The 20,772-nt window shown below is 54.2% G+C and overlaps 1 protein-coding gene across 1 annotated transcript in view; it reads left to right on the top strand.

Annotated features, from left to right (window-relative positions):
* The window catches only part of CUX1 (cut like homeobox 1), a 368,097-nt gene that overhangs the window by 261,461 nt on the left and 85,864 nt on the right, over positions 1 to 20,772 (top strand). The window contains exons 9-10 of the mRNA XM_024745460.1: positions 6,752 to 6,800; positions 16,301 to 16,405. Coding sequence (XP_024601228.1) covers positions 6,752 to 6,800; positions 16,301 to 16,405 — 154 coding nt within the window. The remainder of the gene's footprint in view (positions 1 to 6,751; positions 6,801 to 16,300; positions 16,406 to 20,772) is intronic.

Raw genomic sequence — 20,772 nt, forward strand, 5'->3', positions numbered from 1 at the left:
TAAGACTGAAGAACCCATAAGGGTGTGTGCTGATTGAGCCACCAGAGGAGATATGCACAGAATGCGTGTCACTAACAGAGGGTGAAGGCTCAACCCCAGCTCAGCAGCTCTGAAGAAGCAGTTCTGCACTTAGGCCTCTTTGTCTGAAAGACTGGAGGGTTGGAAAAGTGGGAAACGAAGCTGGAAGAGGAGTGAGGTGTTGATGGGAGGTAGTTCTCTAGTGGGTTCTACTCCCTGCAGGGATCCTGGCCCAGAAGACACTTTGGGTCTAACCAGCAGGGAGGGGGCCAAGGAACAGCTCATGGAGCCCACCGCGCCATCGAGGGCAGACTGGCTGTGAGCCCTGCCCCAGGAGAGAGCAGGACAGTCAAGTGCAGGCAGAGGAGGCCGCAGACCGGGAGGGGAGGTGGGGGCCCAGGCACCGCGGGCCTGGGGACGACGGCGGGAGGCGGCCGAGGGGAGCCAGGCCTGGGTGCAGACTCCGTGGGGCTCGCCTCGCCTGCCAGGCGACGTGTTGAGACCATACAGGTGGGATGTGGGTTCAGGTTTTATAGAGTAACGGCATCCAGTCTGTGACAGCGTCACTCTGTCTATGGAAAGAAGGAAATGCCTTCCAAGTTTTTCGTGTGACTAGCTGACAGAGAGGAGACCAAAGAAACGAGAGGCCGGTCTCATCTATCAATACTTATGGGGAAAAAGTGCTCAACAAAATACTAGCAGATAGAACTCAGGAGCACGTTAAATGCATAATACCCACGACCAAACGGAAGCAGGTGACTGTCAGTATAATTTGCCTTTTCAGCGAGTCAGAGGAGGAAAACCAGCTAATTAGCTCCATAAATGCTTAAAAGGTACTTAATCAAATCAATGTCCGCCTTCTATTAAAAAGCCTCAATAACATAGGAACAGTTGGCTGTCACATTAACAAAATACAAACATATGTATCTAAAGTCCAAAATGAGCAAGATGCTTGACGGTGAACCATTGGAGGCATTGCCCGTGACGTCGGACAACGGGCAGGGTTTCCGCTGTCACCCTCGCTGTGTGACAGGGTTCTACATAGCTTCTGCCATCACGAGAGAAAGAAATAGGAGGCATAGAAGGGGCAGAAAGAGGCTGCCCTGTCATGATGGGCGGGGAGGGGGCGGGGGGCTCGACGCCATGGAAACACAAGATTGAAGGGCCCCCACAGCGTTGTGGTCTGGTGTTCTCTACCCAGCAGACTCGTCCTCCAGGATGCACACCAGATGTCCACTTCTCCAAGAGGCTCTCTCCTCCTGTTTGCAAAGCCCGCTGTCCCTTCGTCTGGGCTGTCACTGAACCAAAGTTACTTGGGCGCCTTCACCTCCCTGCGCCCACCCTGAGCAGGCAGTTACAGGGTCTCGTGTCTTTGAGCTCCTGGGATGTGCATCCTCTGTCCCGTGTGCTCCCGATAGGGCGAATGCCATTGCCCAGTGCACTGCCAACCTGGCACCTGGGAGCTCGGACCCCGCCCCCCATCAAGGGGATTCCAGTCCCATAGCCAAGAGACCTTCCTCACCCCTGGTCCTCTGCCTCCTTCTCTTCGTTTTCCCACCTGCTCTTTCTGCACGCCATCCAGTGAGCCCTGCTTCTGGGGCTCAGAGTCCCACCTGGAAAGTGACCCGCCTTCCTGACGGCCCAGGCGTCAGACGCAGCATCCGGTGGGGGGGGGGGAGCATTTGCTTTACCAAACATACTGAAATTTTTTGTTTGTTTTTAAAGCAGGGAGAATTAATCTTTAGATATTCTTCCTTTTTTGGCCGTGCCTCGCAGCTTGCGGGATCTTAGTTCCCCGACCCGGGATCGAACCCGGTGCCCCCTGCAGTGGAAGCGTGGAGTCCTAACCACTGGACCACCAGGGAATTCCACATATTTCTTCTTTTGATACCTAAGAACTTTACAATCTAGTACTGAGACTACTGGCTCTTGACCTGGGTCCAAGAAGGTACACTGACCTTTGAAGGTCGCCCTGGACGCTTTTTCAACTGCCTTGTAGACGTACTTTGTTTTAACAGCTCCCGATGTCGTAAGATTGTTTGGGGTTGAAATATGCCCCACCCTTGCCCTGGTGCCATCCCTCAGCACTCGGGAGGCTAGTGTGAAAGGAAATACAGGGTTTCCATCGCGGATACGATTTCCCGGCCGCTGGCCTTGGCCGTGTCCTTTTAAAAAAGTTCCTCATAAAAATCACATGCCAGCCCAGAGAATACCCTGGAATGATCTGTGGGGAACCGACCGAATGAACTGCATATTCCAGCCCAGGCCAAAATGATCCGCGGTTTGAAGCCAGAGCAGAGCGTACTGCGGCACAGGTTAATAGATCAGTGAAAACTGTTCTGTCAGCTCATAAAGAGGTGAGAGAACTAAGTCTTTATAATAAATAGTTCTGCTGAGCAAACAATACCTGTGGTTATTACGGACTTTGGAAAATAAATGATTTAGACTAATGTCAGGCTCCAGATCCTGACGTGGTAGTTGAGCCTGCGAAATGAAAAGAATGAAAAACCCCTCGGAGTCTTGTTGACGATCCTGCTGTGAAAGCACGCGCCGTTTAACTCATCGCTGTACTTTTCAGATAACGTTTAGAGTCGGCCGTATTAACCTCTGCGCGCTTTCATGTTACTTACTGGGGGCAGCCGTCTGGTAGGAGTCGTGCTGCTGAGGGGCGGGTGCGAGCAGCAGTTTGGCGAGACGTGGGTCGTACAGGCCCGGTGGCAGACGGGTTCTAAAATGCAGCCAGCACCGGCGGGTCGGCCCGTCTCCAGAAGCCCTGATCACATTTCAGTACCCAGCCAGTTGTATTTTTCTCTCACCTTTTAAAAAGCATGCCCCTTGGGAGAGTGAATCACGAACCTACAGACTTCTAAAAGGATCATCTGAACTTTTCCTCACCCACTGCATCCCTGCTTCCTTCCACTGCCTCCTTCCGGGGCTTCTGGTCCCATCCGTGAAGGGGAGCTGCAGCCCCTCTGGGCCCCGCCGTCGCCAGGGTACCTGGTTTTGAACTGCCCGACTCTGTAACAGCAGGGCTCAGTGTGGGCATCATCGGCTGAAAGCTCTGGAAATACGAGACTTGCTCTCGTGATGAAAGGTAAGGGCCGCACTCGTTATCACATTCAGTATTTTGGTCAGCTTAGCAGTTGCTTAGTAACCAAAGTTAAACTGATGAGAAGATGGAAAAACTTGAAACTCATTTCCAGGGATTGCCTCAGACTGCCAAGAAGACACCTTCCTGTTTAAATGTGACTAATTTTTAATAAGTGACGTGACATCTTTTGGAGATGATACATTGTTTTCTGGATATTAAGCATCGTAATGACCATCCAAAACCATTCACCTGAGGAGGCGCTCAAGCCCACCCAGGCCCCCTAAACCTGGCCAGATCTGGATGCCACTTCGCAGACCCGGCAGGTCCCAGCTTTGCCAATCTAGCCTCTAGGTGAAGCCAGACCCCTGGGAATCCCTCTCTTTTTTAGCCCAGGCCTGTGTCTGACCTTGTCCTGGCCCCATGGCCAATGGCAGTGGCCAGGCAAGGAGTGAGGAGTGGATAAAAACAGGGGAGGGTGGGCCCCCAGGCAGCCACATCTCTACCCCTTATCTCCAGAGCAGAGGTTGGGGAGTTGTACCGGGGGGATCCCCTGCTCCTAATGCTGAGAACTGAAGGTGAAGCTCTGGCCAGAGGATTTTTCTGGTGGAGGGGAGCTGTCAGTGTTTACTCCGGGGGCCTGGGGTCATCCCCTGCCTCTCGTTCTTCACTCAGCAGAAGACATTGAACACTGCTGTGTGCCTTCAATTCATCCTGAGAGACACACAGTGGGGCTGCCTCTCTGTCCTCCCTCCTCCCCCCATATACACTGCCAAGAAGAGTAGCTGGTACCCTCCGGGGAAAACAGCAAGGCCCCAGAGGAGAACACCCCTCTCTGGAAGACAGACCCCCAAACCCATCAGTGTATGTGATCTGAAGACAGACAGATGGGCCCCACGTACAAAATAAGCATCACTCGAGGAAACATAAAGCAAAACCAAGGAATAATTGTAATAACGAACGGAGTGGGAATGACAGGTATCAAGAACAGAATAACTAAACTAAGGAAGCAGAGAGAAGAGCTAGATCACAGGTTGAGCACAGCTACAGGGGGGTCAAGTTGAAGAACCGCCCAGAAGGAGCAGGAAAGGATCAGGACATAGCAAATGTAAGGAAAAGTTGGACGACGTGGAGGACGGAAGTAGACGGGCCAACAGTAGCCAGATAGTAGGAGACCCAAACCAAGCAGAAGAAACATCTGAATGACGAAGATAAATTAGCCAGAATTAAAGACGAAAGGGCTCATGAAGGACCCAACAGGAGAGATTCGGAAAACCCTCCCTGAGACCCCATGCTTGGGATCTCCGCTCCCCCAGCCCAGGCCGTTCCCCTGGCCACCAGCTCCCTGACGTGCGCCAGAGAGAAGGAAGATGGGGCACCTGGAGGTCTCGTTTCAGGTGTTCAGCAGCCAAGAGGGGGGGCTTCTGTCCCCCTCTGTAAACGCGGCACCGGTGGGCTGTGCAGGAGCCACGTCTGCCTGCGCCTTTCCCACGGCCCCTGCCGGGGCCAGGGAGCTTGTAGGTGTCGGAAAACATTCACGGACCGAGGGAGAGAGTGCTCGGATGACGCCAGCAGCCGGCGGGCTGGGCGGGTGGCCGTGTAGATCTGGACTTTGTAAATACATAGTGCATAACTGTTTGATTAAAGTTCAAAACTTCACTTAAAAGTTGTGACTTGCCTTAAAAGAGAAGTTTGTTAACTTGATTGCCTCTCATACGCAATGAGATTTGCACTCCATCAGCAGGTTGTCAAGAAAGCTTTCTGTCCCGGCCGCCGTCAGGTCCACTTTTCTGTCACTTGAGGACCAAACACTTTCAGTGATGGTTTTACCCTCTGGAGTCAAGGCAGTTTCTCTCTGAGATCTTGGAGGTTTCTGTTTGCCATGGTGCATTAAGACGTTTTGTCATTGAAGCCGCCCCCGGCCCCCAGCATTTCTCTGCGGGGGCCCAGTTTGGGTGTTTGTCTTAGAGACACTGCTTCACGAAGTTGTCCTAAAAAGAGCTTCGTTTAACTAGGCCATTGGATGAGTTGTTTCGGACTTTTCCCGGACGAGTCTGCGAGCAGGATACTATTTCAAACAGATACGACGATCGGTGAACCTGATCACAAGGCATCTGTTACCCCGTGTGGGCTGCTGGGAGTTGATGCGATGGCCTTGAATCCCAGGGCGCCGTGAAGGCTGGAAAAGCCTCGGGGCCAGAGGAGAGAACACACGATGCAGCAAATGGCAAAACCGGACCGGCCAGGGCCTGGGTAGTTTGTCCCACTCTCTATATTAAGGGTGGATGGCCAAGACCAGAGAAGTAGGTTTGGGGGGCAGAAGAACCCTGGAGTTGGCCCGTCCGAGTGCCCCAACCTGTCCCAGGGAGTAGACTGGCCCACTGGCCCGTTGGTCGCAGGACAGGCCACATTCAGGACCCTGGCCTCCAGCTTGATGCCAGGCCCTGTGCCGGCAGGGGTGAGGGTGAAAGAGACGCACCCTGGCAGGGAGGGAGAGCTGTGCTACCTCCTGAGATGGAGCCCCTGGCAGGGTTGGAGGAGGGCTGGGGGGTGGGGGTGGAAGTAGGGGATGAGGTTCCCAGGAGTGGAGGGTGACGGGGCAGACGGCACACGTCCAGGCTATGTAGGGCCCGCCACATGGTGGGAGCTGCCTGAGCACAGGGCCGCGGGGGTGGGAGGGGGGCAGGAGCCTCGGCCCAGAAGGGCAGCCATTGGGATTCAGCAGGCAGAGAGGCCGGCGGGGAGGGGTGGAGCTCAGTCCCGCAGGCGGCAGAGCCAGCTCAGGTCCCCGTGGGGTGGGGAATGAGGGGGCGCACACGCCCACTGCTGGTCTGCAGCTGTAACATTCACACCCCCTCTTCCATGGGTGGGCTGAACCTTCCTCGGGCAGCAGTCTCGGCCGTGGCCTCCTCGTCACAGGGGCCGTCATCGAGACTCGTCTGGGGCAGTGACTTCCCTGGGCGTTCTGTTCAAACCTGCCACAGACTTTTGGAACTGACCTTCTCGGTAGAACTCTGAGCATTCCGCTCTCTCTCGTGCTGTTGTGTGTTGGAAGCATGTATGTGCCTTCAGATTACTCAAGAAAGTACTTTCAGAGCAGAAAAAAAGAGAAAGAACAAACAACACTTGGAAACCCCCTGTGTGTGAGCAGGCTGAGGGAGGATGACGGAGACCCAGGTGGTTTTATCGCACAGACAGACTGCAGAGCCCCCCAGCCTGCGTCCCCAGCCTCCTCCCGCCTCCCCCACCTGCTTGTGGTTCTCTTGGTCCTAGCAAACTTCTACGCATCCTTCAAAACCCAGTTCACACATCACCTCCTCTGAAACCTTCCTGATTCCCTCCCCCAAGGAGAATTCATCTCTGCCGCCTCTGTTTTTCCAGAGCATTCTGTTCAGAGTTCTTTTTGCTCTCTTGGCAGGAGGCACCGTCTCCCCAAAGAGACTGGCGCCCCTCAAGGGCAGGCGGGCTCTCCCGCCGATGCAAGCCCACCTCCTCCCAATGGGTGGCAGAGTCCCCTTCTGCGTGGCCCCTCTCCCCCGACACCGACCTGCGTGCCTGTGGGTCACGCTGCCGAGTTGGAACCGCGGTGGCCCCCGAGCCTCCCTCGCCGCTGACTAATGTGCTGTCTCCCTCTCACCTCCCCAGGGCCGACGAAATTGAAATGATCATGACGGACCTTGAAAGAGCAAACCAGGTAGGACGTTTGATGGCTTCAGGCGTGCAATCACAAGAGCGTAGCCCTTTCTGTTCTCTCACAAGAGGCTTCTCTAAGCTAGGAGGCCAGTTAGTCTTGTACCTTTCACATACAGCTGTCGACGTTGACGCTTTTTCTGATGTCATGAGAAATACGTGAAAAGTCCCAGGCGTGATTTCCTTGGGAAAGTCTCTGACGTGGTCCCAGCATCCCCGGCATCCCGTGGTGATGCTTTTTCTTTTCCTTAATCCGTCTCTTAAATCTCCGCTCTGTTCCCGTGACAGCCGTTATGCCTTAGAGTTTATACCAGTGCGTTACCCCGTAGCAAAGTCTGTCTCTCCACCTCCTGACGGGATGAAGCCGCTTGCTCTGGAGAGGGCTGCCAGCTGACAGCCCCTCCTGGTTGATACTTAGTTGTCACGATGCTTTGCGCAAAGTACCCCCAGCACTGTGTCCAGCATGAAGTAGGCACACGGTGTCCAGTGGCTCTCAACAGTCAGCTTGCCTGGGAAATTTGGCCGCCCTGCAGAGCCCCGCCCTTCCCCGAGGACTGCGGAGCGAGAGAACATTTCGCTTCAGCAAAAGGCGCTACTGCTTTGAAAAGGGAGGGGTCTCTCGTTTTAGTTTATTTATTTGCAGGGAGAAGCAGCCAGAGCTGGGTTATGTGTCTCAGCCGCAGAAGGCCAGGGGCAGTGGTGGCCTCTCCCCACTCAGTTTTACAGCTGGGTCGCTCCAGGCACTTGGAAGCTTAGCGGTTTGCCTCGAGTGGCCCCGCGGGATGAAAATCTTTCTCGGATCCATGGTCTCAGCTCTCCACCTTGTGAGGGTCCCACAGGGTGCCTGTCCCCCTGACTGGCATTGCTAACCCGGACCTTGGCAGACACTCAGCAAAGAGCGGCCCTGTCCATTCTTTGGCCCATGAAAATATCCTGAAATCCGATTAAAACATGAAAGTCAGTGTATGCATGAGAATGATCATGGAGCGTGTGGATTCCTTTCTTCTTCAAGGAAGATTTTGTGTGTCCGTTGTTGCACACTCAGACTCACCCCTGAGGATCCTGGGCTTGGTCCATAGGGGTTGCTCAGTAGAGATGCGTGGACTGCATCACCCGAGGTAGCATCTTTGTGTAGTAGCCGTGCTGGTCACGGTGAGAAGAGCTGACCGTTGTCGAGTAACTTATTTTGTACCGATTGTACCGAACTTCACACGAACCAAGTCACTTAAACCTCACTGTTTTCCACCAAGGTCAGTGTAGTTATGACTCCCATCTTACAGATGAGGAAACTGAGGCCAGTGGCCGGTCAGTTGCAGAGCCAGGCCTGGCGCCTGTGCCATTCACCACACTCGGAAACAAGGATAGAGCCTGGGGGCTCACTTGGCCTTTCTTTCTGTCCCAAATACACCCATTCAGCTCCTTGCCCTAAAGCACTACTTCCGCTTCACCTCACAGAGGTGCCGAAGCATTTATTTACCTTAATTTGCTAAACTAATTTAGTTTGGCCCCTTTGTTCTTACTCAAGTAGCACTGCTCAACTTTGCAGAAACCTTATTGGTGAACCTTCCCTGTCACGGGATTATCACTTGCATTTCTCAGTTTCCACTCCCCCACTCTCTCCCTCCCTCCAGGCCCATCGCAGGCCTGCTTCCCCTTTTGGCGGCGCTCTGGGGTAAGCTCTGGCTTGTTAGACAGATGAGCTGACTCTGTGCATATCAAGTGGTCAGGCTCCATCCAGTTAGGCCCCAGGTACTAGGACGTTTGGCACAGTTGATGTGCTTCTCAAAGTGCTGAAGGCCACTGGGTGGATCCGGGTCCTCGGAGACACCAGACAGGACCCTGAAGAAAGGTGCCGCCTCCACGGTGACGGTTGGTTCAGGTCTGCACTCGGTACTTCCTGGCCATAGATGGCCTTGGACAAGTCTCTCCACTGCTTACATTTCTTTTAAAAAAAGGGAAAACAAAGAGATGAACTTTGCAGACATTATGCTAAGGAAAATTAAGCCAGTCACAAAAAAACAGACTGTGATTCCACCTACATGAAATCTCTAGGGTCGTCGAATTCATAGAGACAGAGAGACCGTGCGCCACAACTGCTGAGCCCACACACCGCAACTACTGAAGCCTGCGTGCCTGGAGCCCAGGGAGAGGCCACTGCAGGGAGAGGCCCGCACACCACAGCTGTGGTGGGTGGCCCCCATTCGCCACAGCTGGAGAAAGCCCGCGCACAGCAACAAAGACCCAACGCAGCCAAAAATTAATTAATTTTTTTAAAAAAGAAGGGTAGGTGGGTGTCAGCGGCTGGGGGAACGGGGAATGGGGAATTACAGTGTTTAATGGGGACAGAGTTTCAGTTTTGCAAGATGAAAATTTCTAGAGATGGTTGCCCAACAATGCGAACATATTTAACACTAAAATGTATACTTAAAAATGGTTAAGATGGTATATTTTATGTGACTGTATTTTACAATTCCATTTTTTTTTTTAATTTAAAAAAATTGTTTATGTACGAGAGAAAGGGAGGGAGGGAGTGGTAACTAGTACAGGCAGACCTCGGAGAGATTTCAGGTTCCAGACCACCACAACAGAGCGGGTATCAGGATGGGAGTCACACAGATTTTTTGGCTTCCCCGTGCATATAAAAGTTAAGTTTATGCTACACTGTAGTCTCTTTAAGTGTGCGATAGCATTATGTCTAAAGAGGCAATGCACATACCTTAACTTTAAAATAATGCTGTTGGAAAAATAGCGCCAGTGGACTTGCTCAACACAGGGTTGCCACAAACCTTCAGTTAGTAAAAAGCACGACAAAGTGATGCGCAGTAAAACGAGATCTGCCCGTACTTCCTTCACGAGATTGTTTTGCGGGTTAGAGGTAGAACACCTGTAAGTGCGTGCTTAAATTCGTGCTCTGTAGTTGCTAAGGGAGCCTGGGTTCGCAGGGAGAATTCTGAAGTCCTGCCCAGGAAGATACCAGCACAGTGCGGGTGGGGAGAGGTATAGGAGAGTCTCACCAGCCACTCAGGCTACATGAGTAGAAATAGTCTCTGGAGTGGAGGGGATGGTGATTCTGCAGCCGGCTGTAGCAGTTAGTTCATGCCCGGGGACTTATCGTTTGTCCTGGAAAACCACACACACTAGAAGGAAACCAGGCACATGCAGTGCATCCAGGCTCCACTCCATGGCCAGGACGGGGAAGGGGCCCTCACACGAAAGAAACAGGGAGGTCTGGGGACATCCCTGTTCTTTGGGGAGCAGGGAAAGAAGACAGAAAGACTTGACACGTCAGGAACTTGGGATGTTAAGAGATTAGAAAGGGGAAGGCCTAGGGCAGCGGTTGTGGATTCTGGCCTTGCAGCTGGCCAGGGGAGGGGTCGGGCTTTTTCACGACCAAGTGCAGAGGCTGATGGGAGGGAACTCCCTCCCGATGCAGAGGTGCCCGGAGCTGCCTCCGAAGGGAGTGAGCTCCCCGTCACCAGAGCTGTGCGGGCAGATGTGGGCCAGCCCTCGCTGAGAGTATGAGGTGGAGGGTCAGACACAGAGCAAACAGAAAGGGGCTGACTCGGTGGCTCAGCGGCTCAACAGGGATGACTCAATGAGGAGAAAAACTCCCCGGGGGGACAAGGAGGAGGGCAGCGCCCAGGCAGGCAAGGAAGGGCCTGTACGGAAGGGCTCCTTGAGCTCTGGGGGCTCCAGACTGTTCCGTAAAGCCCCTGCAGAGAGGTGGGCCCAGAGGAGGGGGTCTAGCCAGGTGTGGGGAGGGCCTCATCCTGAGAAGAGTGGAGAATCACGGGCGGGAGTGAGACACAGATATGAGTTCTAGAAGGATCGCTCTGGCTAAGCATCCAGAGAACGGAGGGGAATGAAAAGACTGGAAGCCGGGAGAGCAGTAAGCAGCTGTTGTGATGTGTCAGGGCAGGGATGATGCGGGGCCCGTGGTGACGAGGCGGAGGCGGGCCGGGCCGGAGGAGGGGTACCGGGGCCGGGCGCAGCCAGACGTCTGGTTCCATGCCTTGCCCATCAGGGGAGAGCCCCGGGAGGAGCAATTTACTACTTCATTGGCATATAACATTATTTTTGCACTGGTTTTTAGTCAAAATGTTCTACTGAGACCTGAAGCTCTATCTTATCGCTGAAGTACTTGTGTTTCTAGTGAGGAGAAGTGGAAGAGAGTCCGACTGGTGACGGGCAGTTAGGGCTGGGTCTCACTTAACACCTCTTTGTCCGACTTGGAGGTGCTTGTATTAATACTGTCTTAATTGGTGACAGTAAAGGTTCGGAGCTTTTGGGGGAGGAGCGGGTAGGGAAATTTGCTCTTATGGCTTTTCTGAAATCGTGACTCAGCAGTCTGTGGGCTGTAACAATCTGCGTTTATGCAGGTGGTGTGACGCTGGGATAGGTCCAGCTTTCAGCCTGGCCGACCCGAGAAAAGAAATCCAAATCAGTATCCATCAAGTCCCCCAGAAACACAGGCAGGGGGTCCAAATGGGACTCCAGCCACCAGCACGGGGCCAGCTTGGGATGTGTGGCGGTAACTCTCTCGGTGGACCTTTCTGACCTCTCTCCTGCAGCATCACTGAAGCGGGTCCACCTCTGGGCCCTAGCTGTCCTCCGCAGGGGAGTGTGGGTGTTGATCTGGAAGGGTGACCGGAAGTTAGCTGTGCACTTTGCACAGCGATGGCATCTGTTCCCTGGGAAGGTCGCTTGCTGGTCTCCGTAGTCATGCTCCCCTTTTCTCTCCCTCCAGAGTCCGGGGCCTTGAGAGGAGCAGGTTGTGGAGTCATCCCCGAGGAGAGCTTGCCTTCTCCTGGAAATGGTCCAAATGTGTTATTTGTCCTTGAGGACTGCGGTGGCCAGAAGAACGGCCCCCAGAGATGTCCACAGCCCAATCTCCACAACCTGTGAATAGGTCCACTTCCCTGCAGAGCACAGTTGAGGCTGTTAATCTGCTGGCCTTGAGACGGGAGGGTCCCTGGGGTTGTGCAGGTGGGCCCTCCATAATCACCAGGGTCCGTAGGTGCAGAGAGGGAGACGGAAGAGTCAGAGCCGTGGGGTGTGAGAAGGATTTGACTGTGGCCACTGCGGGCTCTGAAGGTTGAGGAAGGGGTCACAAGCCGAGGAATGCAGGCAGCCTCTAGGAGCTGAAAACAGATCCTGCCCCGGAGCCTCAGGAAGGGACCAGCCCTGCAGCGCCTTGATCTTACCCCAGTGGGACCCACAGCGGACGCCGGACCTCAGAACTATGACGTAATAAGCTGGTCTTGTTTGAATCCACTGAATCTGTGGTAGTTTGCTCCAGCAGCCTTGGGAAGTTACTGCAGGAGGGACAGCCTGCCAGCAGACCTGTGTGCCCAGCCGCGGCCTGTCTCCCTGGGGGCACTCACTGCCCTTGGCCAGCTCACATGGCTGCTGTGTCACTAAAGGGACTTGCTCACCTCTGGTGTCCCCAGAGGTGGGCTTTCATGGCCACACATATAAAAGGGACAAGAGACAAAGCCTAGGGCCAGGTTGGGCAGAAGGCTGGATCAGAGACACCCCCCCACCTGCCTCCACCACCACCATATAAAACCAGCGGACTCAAAGCCACACCTTAAATGGGTAAACTGGGGAAAGCCTGCCCGACAGGGAAGGTGGTGAGGATTCCCTCACATCCCAGCCTTGGTGCTGGGGGAGAAGGAAACACCCCCCGCAAGGGAACCCCTGAGCACAGCCCCCTTTCCCTGGGCCCTGGGCCCAGGGCTGTGACCGGCCTCACCAGCCGTCCCCTGCAGGCTGCAGCCGCCTGAGCCTCTGCCTTTGCCTCCTCTGTCTGCCCCACCGGCCGTGCTTCTCCACATTTTATGACTTCCTGGTGACAGCTGAAGGAAGCTGGAGTTTAACCTGAAGACCAGCTACAGTCTTTAGTAATTTTCCCCTAAAAATTTTAAGATTTTAAATTTTAAAATTTTTCCTCGGGACTTCCCTGGTGGCACAGTGGTTAAGAATCCGCCTGCCAATGCAGGAGACACGGGTTCGAGCCCTGGTCCGGGAAGATCGCACATGCCACGGAGCAGCTAAGCCCGTGTGCCGCAACTACTGAAGCCCACGCACGTAAAGCCTGTGCTCCGCAACAAGAGAAGCCACTGCAATGAGAAGCCCGTGCACCACAACGAAGAGTAGCCCCCGATCGCCGCAACTAGAGACAGCCCGTGCGCAGCAACGAAGACCCAATGCAGCCAAAAATAAATTAACTAAAAAAAAAGGTTTTCCTCATTTTAAGATAAGGGAAGAATCGTGGCCACCAGAGGCAGCACACACCAGGGTCCAAAATAATAATAATTCTTCACTGGACGCCTGTCACCGCTTGGTGGCACCGCTGGGCACCGGGCTTGTGTTATCTCGCTGGTCCCCAGTTGTCCTGTAGGGCCGCCCTTTCTATCTTTGGACTTACCACCAAAATGCAAAGCAGCGCCCTCATTCATTCACGTGCGCTCTCCTTTCCCTTACGCTTCCAGCATTTACCCTCACTTCTCAGCAAAGGACAGAAAGTAAGAAACAGCCAGCAAATCTCTCAGGAGGGCAGCTCAGGCTTGGCCAGGCTCTGTTCTCACCGTGGGGTGGCCACTGAGTCACACCCACGATGCCTCCAGCTGCCCACCGGGGCCCTGGCCGCGGTCCCCAGGCTCTGCCTCTGCAGGGACAGGGGAGGAGGAGTCCCGTCAGTGGAAACGGGGAGCTGGATGTCCCGTGGCAGCTACGGCCCCGTGTCTGGGTGTCCAGATCAGAAACCAGCAAAGGAGCTTGCCCCCTCCCCACGTTGATTCCAGTTCTAGAAACACAACTTCATCTGGCCGGACTGTGGTCATGGGGAAGATAGGAAACCCTGGCAACAAGGGAGACTGCGGAGCCAACCCAGCACAGCACCCTTTTCCTTCCGCCTCAGCCGCCAGCGGCTGGGCTGCATTTGCAGCTCCAGAGACTCACCGCAGCAGCTCCCGGCGTCCAGTGCCCGCTCCCTCCTTCAGCAGCTCTTAGGCCCACTTTGACTTTCAGCTGTTCTGCTTTGCGCACGTTTAGCGGCACAAACACCTCAACTCGTTTTGTTTTGTTTTTGATGTACTCAGGCTATAAATCCTGAATAAATAATAAAAATCCTAAACAATCAAAAAGTTACAGGGTGGGACTTCCCTGGTGGCACAGTGGTTAAGACTCCGCGCTCCCAATGCAGGGGGCCGGGGTTCGATCCCTGGCCAGGGAACTAGATCCCACCTGCCGCGACTAAGAGTTTGCACGCCGCAACTGAGGAGCCCGCCTGCCGCGACTAAGACCCGCCACAACCTAATTAACTAATTAGTTAATTGATTTTTTTTTAAGAGTTACAGTGAAGCAGCCAAGTCAGCGTAAACGTGGTAAGAGGCTGTGACCACCGAGGACAGGCCCCAGGTTCATGACTGTACGTGAACTTGGAAACCGAACAAAGTGCAGAAGCTCTGGGGAAATTATGAAAACCGAGGGTGAAATCATCCACAGCTAAGATCCCTTATTCTGTGAGCCCCCAGCCTTTGATGGGACAGCACTCTGCTCCCAACAGCGAAATGCCCACGTGAGATCCTGGCCGCGAAGCCCCTGCCCGGGCTGCCCCAGCTCTGGTGCTTCTGGAACATTTCACAGCCAGTGTTAGCGGGCGGGGGCAGGGGGATGCTGCCTCGTTGGCTGCCACCAGAACTGCTTCTCCACTAGGCTAAGCACTGTTTTCCTTAGTCAGAAAGGCTAGAAATATGTCAAAATACACCTTCTTCCTGGCAGAGCCATGGAGGTTTTATGCCCAAGAGTATAACTGACGAGAAAGACGAGAGTAAACTTTTCAGTAATGTGACTCGATTATCAGAAAAACGTGGAGTGGCTCATCTGGAAACAAACTAGGGGAAATCTTTTTCACTGAAGGGGAGAGCTTCCTGCAGTTATCGTGAACCAGAAGTCACCCCTGACACCTTGGCCATACCGGTCACATCACCGCCTTTCCTGACACGGGCGCCTCTAGACGGTTTGCAGCGGAGGGTGGGAAGTGGTTGCTCGAGCACAGACAGGCCCGCCCAGGCGCCATGGGAATTAGACTGAGTGCAATTCCAGGAGCTCCTGGAGCGGCGGGGCGGGCGGCCACCAGCACCACCCTGGGCAGGAGTAGCTACTGTTAGAAATACCCTAATATGTCTGGATGCAGAGCAGATAGGGCCGTGCCGCCGTCGTAGAACCACTTAAGGCTGCCAAACCCAGTCCTCGTACAACTAGGTGGATTGGCGAGTACCAGGCAGGCTAACTTCTTGCTTCTCTTTTCAGTTCTTTCTTAGCAATTAGTAGGCACGCACTGTCACACCACAAAATGAGAAAACACACGAAATAGCCTTAGTCAGCCAGGCTTTTCCCGTTCATCTTTTCTATGAGCAGAATGTACGTCTGGTAGAAAGAAGCAGCGATCACTCCTCAGTCCACGTGCCCAGTGTCAGTTAGCTACAGCTTCCCACCCATCCTTGCATTTCGTCTCAGTCATTGTAAAATCAGGACGAGCCCATTAACAAAGCACTTATGAATGAGGGCGCTTCTGGGTGTTAATCCTCACGAGGTCCCTGGGAGGGAGACGGTGTTCCCATTTTACAGATGGGAAGGTGGAGGCTTGGTGAGCTGAGTTAGGTGACCTGCTCTCATCCCTCTGGTCCCAAATGCCCGGCTCCTGCCCACTGCACCACGGTGTCCTCTTGGGAGGTGGGCACTGGAGTGACTGTTCTCGCTGACCAGTGGGAAATACTGGCTTGCTCTCCGGAGCGCTGGTGTCCTTGTCCGGGAATGACAGCAAATGACAGAAGCGTCCCCTCGTTCCTCTTGCAGCCTCCTCCCTGTGGCGGCTCTGTTCGGCCTCACCCCCTGAGCAGCCCCTCGTTGGCCTGGCTGGCTAGAAATGCCAGCCTCAGCATTAGAAAACTTGGTCGGGTGAAGGGTTAAATACGTTGAAATAAGCCTGGTCCTCACAAAAGAAGTGGTATTTACACCCCGTCCGTTTATGGAAATACTCGCTAGAGGAAAACAGCCACGACATTGTGCGTGTTTTTAGGAGGAGAATGGCCAGAGTGTCTTTAATTCACTGTTTACCCGTGAGAATTACTCCCAGGAGTAATCCTGCAATAAAATCTTCTTGGGCTATGAGAATAGAAAGAAATTGAATCAAAAGACTCCATTTCCACTTGTATTTATTCAGTCTGGGAAATTCAGTGGGCCGGAGCGCTAGTATCAGCGGGGGATTCCTTGCTCCTAGCGTTAAATTACTGTCATAATCGCTCAATTATTTCTTCCTTGTACTGTTTAAAATAAAAATCCATCACATTCTCTGTTTTCTTCTAGCATTTATTAGGTTGAGTGTTTAGGAAAATCAATTATAGTCAGTCAGGCATGAATTGATGAATGTTTCTTGTAATAATTGTCAGTTGTTAAACTGAATGTACTTTCTCTTTCCACCCTTTTCACTTCCTTCAGAGGGCAGAGGTGGCTCAGAGAGAGGCGGAGACCTTGAGGGAGCAGCTCTTGTCGGCCAACCACTCTCTCCAGCTGGCCTCCCAGATCCAGAAGGCGCCGGACGTGGTGGGTAGCCCAGCCCCGCGGGGACCCCGTCGCCTCGCATCTGTACCTCTGTGTGTTAACAGCCGCTTTCTTCTTTGGCTTTAGAGCGTCCCTTTTCGGGGGTAACGTTTGAAACAGTCCTGCTGTCCCGGTGGGGAGTGCGTGTAACAGTCTGGGGATGGAACCCAGCAGTGTCAGAGGGAAGAGCTTTACTGGTGGTGCCTCGGTGCCCGGTGGTCAGCGTGACGCCCACCCGGTGGAGAGCCCATCACCAAGAGAGCATCTTCCCAGTTAGACTGTTGGGTGGACCGCTGGCAGATGGGTGGCGATCCGAGGCTGGAGGCTTGCAGGACTGCACAGGAAAATTGGAGGTTTGGTCTTCTGGATGTGTCCTTCGGGAGTGGAAAACAGTTCATGACGTGGGAGGAGCGGGGGAGGTAATAACACAACCCGCTCTGAGTCCGCGTGATAGTCAGGATCTCGCCTGACGTGCGGGCATTCAAGAGGAGCCAGGCACACATCTCAGACCTTTGCCTCTGATTTTTCTAAGACTAATGAAAATTGCTCTTAGCTGGAACTTCCCCAGCTCGATCAAGGCGGCTTTGAACTATCGGACTCCAGACTCTTTCCTTCAGTGCTGTGCGGCAGTACAGAGCGGCGGCGTAATTAAGACCGTGGCCACTGGAGCCAAACCCCTGGGTTCCGAACCCAGCTCTGCAGCTTATCAGCTGTGTGACTTGGGGCAAGTGGCTTAACCTCCCTGAGTCTCAGTTGCATCATCCATAAAATGGGTTTTTACAAGGGTTCTGGAAATTACTCTGAGCGAAGCCTTTAGAGCACGTCCTGCCACATAATCCGTCCTCGGCCAACCTTAGCGGTTAGTCTGGCTGTGGTTGGCATCAAAACTCTGGTCCAGGAGCCCCGGTTTCAGAGCCAACTCCGTCACTAGTTCACATACAGTGATTAACTCAGGTGGTGGCACTTACGAGGCCTGAGTTTCCTGGTGTGCAGAATAAGGAGGAAGTAAGTGATCCTGAGGTCCCTGCAGCTCTGATGGCCTGTGATGGGTGAATTGCACTTGTATCTGTCCTTTTATTTAATAAAGGGTTGGAGAGCCCTTGCTGTGTGCCGGGACCCGCAGTGGATTCTGGGAGAGCCAGGAGGGACGAGCCAGGCCCTTCCTGGAGAGAGGACAGTCCAGTGGGAGATGTGCTGCTGTAATAAGGTCACACATCAGTTTGACTACCACTACCCCCACCCGACCCATGAAGCAGGGCATTGTTATTTCTTTATATAGATGAGGAAACGGAAGCTCCCTGGATGTAAACCCCTTGCCCCAGAACGCTTGGCCCCAGCGGCCAAGCCAGGACTCGGCAGGGGCCTCTGCCGCCCCAGACCGGAGCTTTTAAATTATTCCCCAGGAATGGGTCCAAAGCAAAGTTTTAGTGTGAGGACCCCTTTTAAGACTGGATTTTTGTTTTCTGTCTTTAAGTTCACCTTAACTAAAACATGACTTAAGTGTTTCAGGCTACAGAGAAAAGTTTTCCATTTAAGGAACCATCACAACCTTTGTACTTCATGGACTCTGGTATTAATTTTGCCTGAAATGTCCCCTTGGCTGTGTCACGGTCCCCTTGTCCAAGTTTACCTGGACTGGACCCAGCACCGGAGCCGAGGCGGGAGGAAGCCCTCGAGGATGGAATCGGTGCGGCTTCTCCTGGCCTCTGTGGTCGCTCAGGGTCCTCTAGAGAAAGCCGTGCATCCTGTGTCTACCCGGGGCTCCTGGGCTAAATGTTTTGATTGAAAGGATTTCTGGCACCATCCTGGACTGTAGCAACCAAAACATTTCAGAAGGAAATGAATGTTTTCACAGGTAGAGCAAGTTGTGGATCCTCGGGGTGCTTAAACACTTCAGCATCGGCTAAGTGCAGTGTTTACATGGCACCGCTTCAGCCTCCCGCGAGCCGGCCCTGCCAGGGCTCCCCTCAGGGACACGTTGCCCGTGTAGCCCGGCAGCTCCAGCCCCAGCCCCAGCCGCAGCCCGTTGGGGAGCAAACGAGCAAGCGTAGGAAACCAGGCCAGCGGCACGATGTCTGTTGGGCTTGGCTGGCAGAACTGGGTAGAGAAACGGTGGAGTCTGTAGATCCAGCAAAAGCCAAAACCGGGCCATTGGGCCATGGGAATCACCAATTCTGGAAGGCGAGCCGCCACTCAGCCAGCCCCTGCTCCGCGTTAGGGGCCGGGCGGGACTCTGTGCAGTTATGTCATTGCTGCGTCGTGATGCCACAGTCGTTAGAGGACGGTTTTATTACCTTCATTTTGTAGGTAAGCAAACAGGCTCGGAGGAGTTAAGTAATCTGCCCGAGGTCACACAGCTAGGAAATGACCGAGCTGGAATGTGATCCCAAGTTTGTCCTGCTCCCAAGTCCACTCTTTACCCCTCCATCAAGCCACCCCTGCTTCGTGCGCATTCAAGGAGACAGGAGGCACGCAGGCCCTTTGTCAAGTATTTACAGGCAAATGTTAGCTTGGGGCTCTGGTGCACCACACCAGGCCGCCTTAAACCTAAATGCCTGTCTGTCCGTCAGGTGAATATACTGGACATAGTCGGCATACGTCGGCCACTTAGTGTCGGCAGGAACAGCGGGGTGATGAGAAGGAAGGAAAACTGAGCCTCTCGTTCCCTCAACCCTCCCCGGGGAGATTAGCCTAGACTCCGAGTGTTTGCCTCGTAGGCTGGGGTCCCGGCCCACCGTCACCGCACATCAGGTTTCCCTCGTGTCCTGCGTCTCATTCACATCTCGTGAGAAAATGGCTGCAGGGTAACAGATCATTATCTGGCTTCTTCCGGCCTCGGTGTTCTGGTCTCTGCAGGAGGATTTACGTGACCTGTGATAGTTCACACAAGCGGTTTGGCAGAAGGGGGCGGACGGTTCCGAGGGACAGAGTTTAATGGGGTACTCCCTCAGCGACTGCGGTCTCTGGGTTCATTCTCCCCTTGGGAAACATGAGGAACACAGGCAGCGTGAGGAACGCAGGCCCTTACCTCTGAAGCCTGGAGCCTGGGCAGGTCCCCCTGGGACAGACTCTCGGGACCCCATTCTGGTGCCCACCAGGACCTGTTGTCAGACTGAGGGAAGTCAGTTTCTCTTCCTTCCTTCCAAGGCTTGTCCGAGCCAGGGTCCTGACCCTGGACCCCATCAGAATGACGAGGGAGTCCTTGGGCCCTACCCCAGCCCCCTGAACCACAGCTGCCAGGGCAGGGCCCAGCTCCCAAGGGGTTTGGGTGCGGCTGAGTCGAGGCCTGGACAGACACAAGGGAGCCGGTGGTCCTGAGTCCCGGAATCCACCTTTGCTTCCCTTTTCAGTAATGATCTCAAGGGCACCTGAACTGCCAGACGCCGACCCCCCTGCAGTTTTCCACGCCCCCCCTCACCCCCCCCCCCACCTTACCCAGCACCTTGTGCGCCCTGTCCTACCATCTCCTTTTAGCTGGTGCCCACGGACCGACAGGCCCAGCTCCATCACCCAGGTGCGGGCCTCTCCCTCCACCCGCAGCCCCTGGTCAACTCCCGGGCCCTTGTCTGTTTCTTCCTCCATTTTCTGCTGCGTCTTCGCGGTGGGACAACAGGAGCCCTCGTGTTGCGGGTGGGAGCGAGCGCGTTTGCGCTCGGAGTAGTATGGTGTTTTCTGTCTTAACTCCAAGGTCTTGCTGCTTTGGGGTATGTTGTCTCACCTCCACTTAGTTTATGTGAGACACAAATGGTGTCTGCTCTGTTATGAATGAGGAATCTGTGGCCCGGGTTCGTGAGTTAATTGATGTGCCTGAGGTCACAAGGTCAGCTTGTGGCCAGACCAGGCTGGGCCCCAAGAGTTGAGCAGCCAACTGTACCCTGGGACTGCCCGTCCCCCGGTACCCATCCTGGATCTAGGGCCACACTGAGAGCTCCTGTTTTTACACAGGTTCTCTGAACCCTCATCCCTGCTGTGATTTGCACTCGCCCATTGAAAACCCCAGATCACCTTTGGGCTTGTTTTACAGGTTCTTTCCCTAAGAGCGCTGTAAACAGTTGCTATGGCTGCCCCATCCCTCAGGTTGGACGATTGATAAATAAGTTAAATTAGATATCATGCCACAGCCTAAATGCACCGTGAGGCCAACCTCCCTGGGTATCACTTTCATCGTGTTCCCCTGCTAAGTCCAGGCCCCTCCTGCCACCCTCCCGAGCAGTCCCTTTCAGGTGGCAACATGCTCAGTCCTCTTCGAGCCGGCCTCTCAGTATTGATCACCCCTTGCTCGTGTCCTGCTCCCTGCCCCTCCCACCCCTGTGCCCGCCTGTGGGGTCCCCGCCCTGAGACGGAGCAAGATCCACCAGCCCGCCTACACC

This window comes from Neophocaena asiaeorientalis, unplaced genomic scaffold, assembly GCF_003031525.2.
Source record: "Neophocaena asiaeorientalis asiaeorientalis breed wild unplaced genomic scaffold, Neophocaena_asiaeorientalis_V1.1 scaffold461, whole genome shotgun sequence".
Taxonomy (NCBI): domain Eukaryota; kingdom Metazoa; phylum Chordata; class Mammalia; order Artiodactyla; family Phocoenidae; genus Neophocaena; species Neophocaena asiaeorientalis.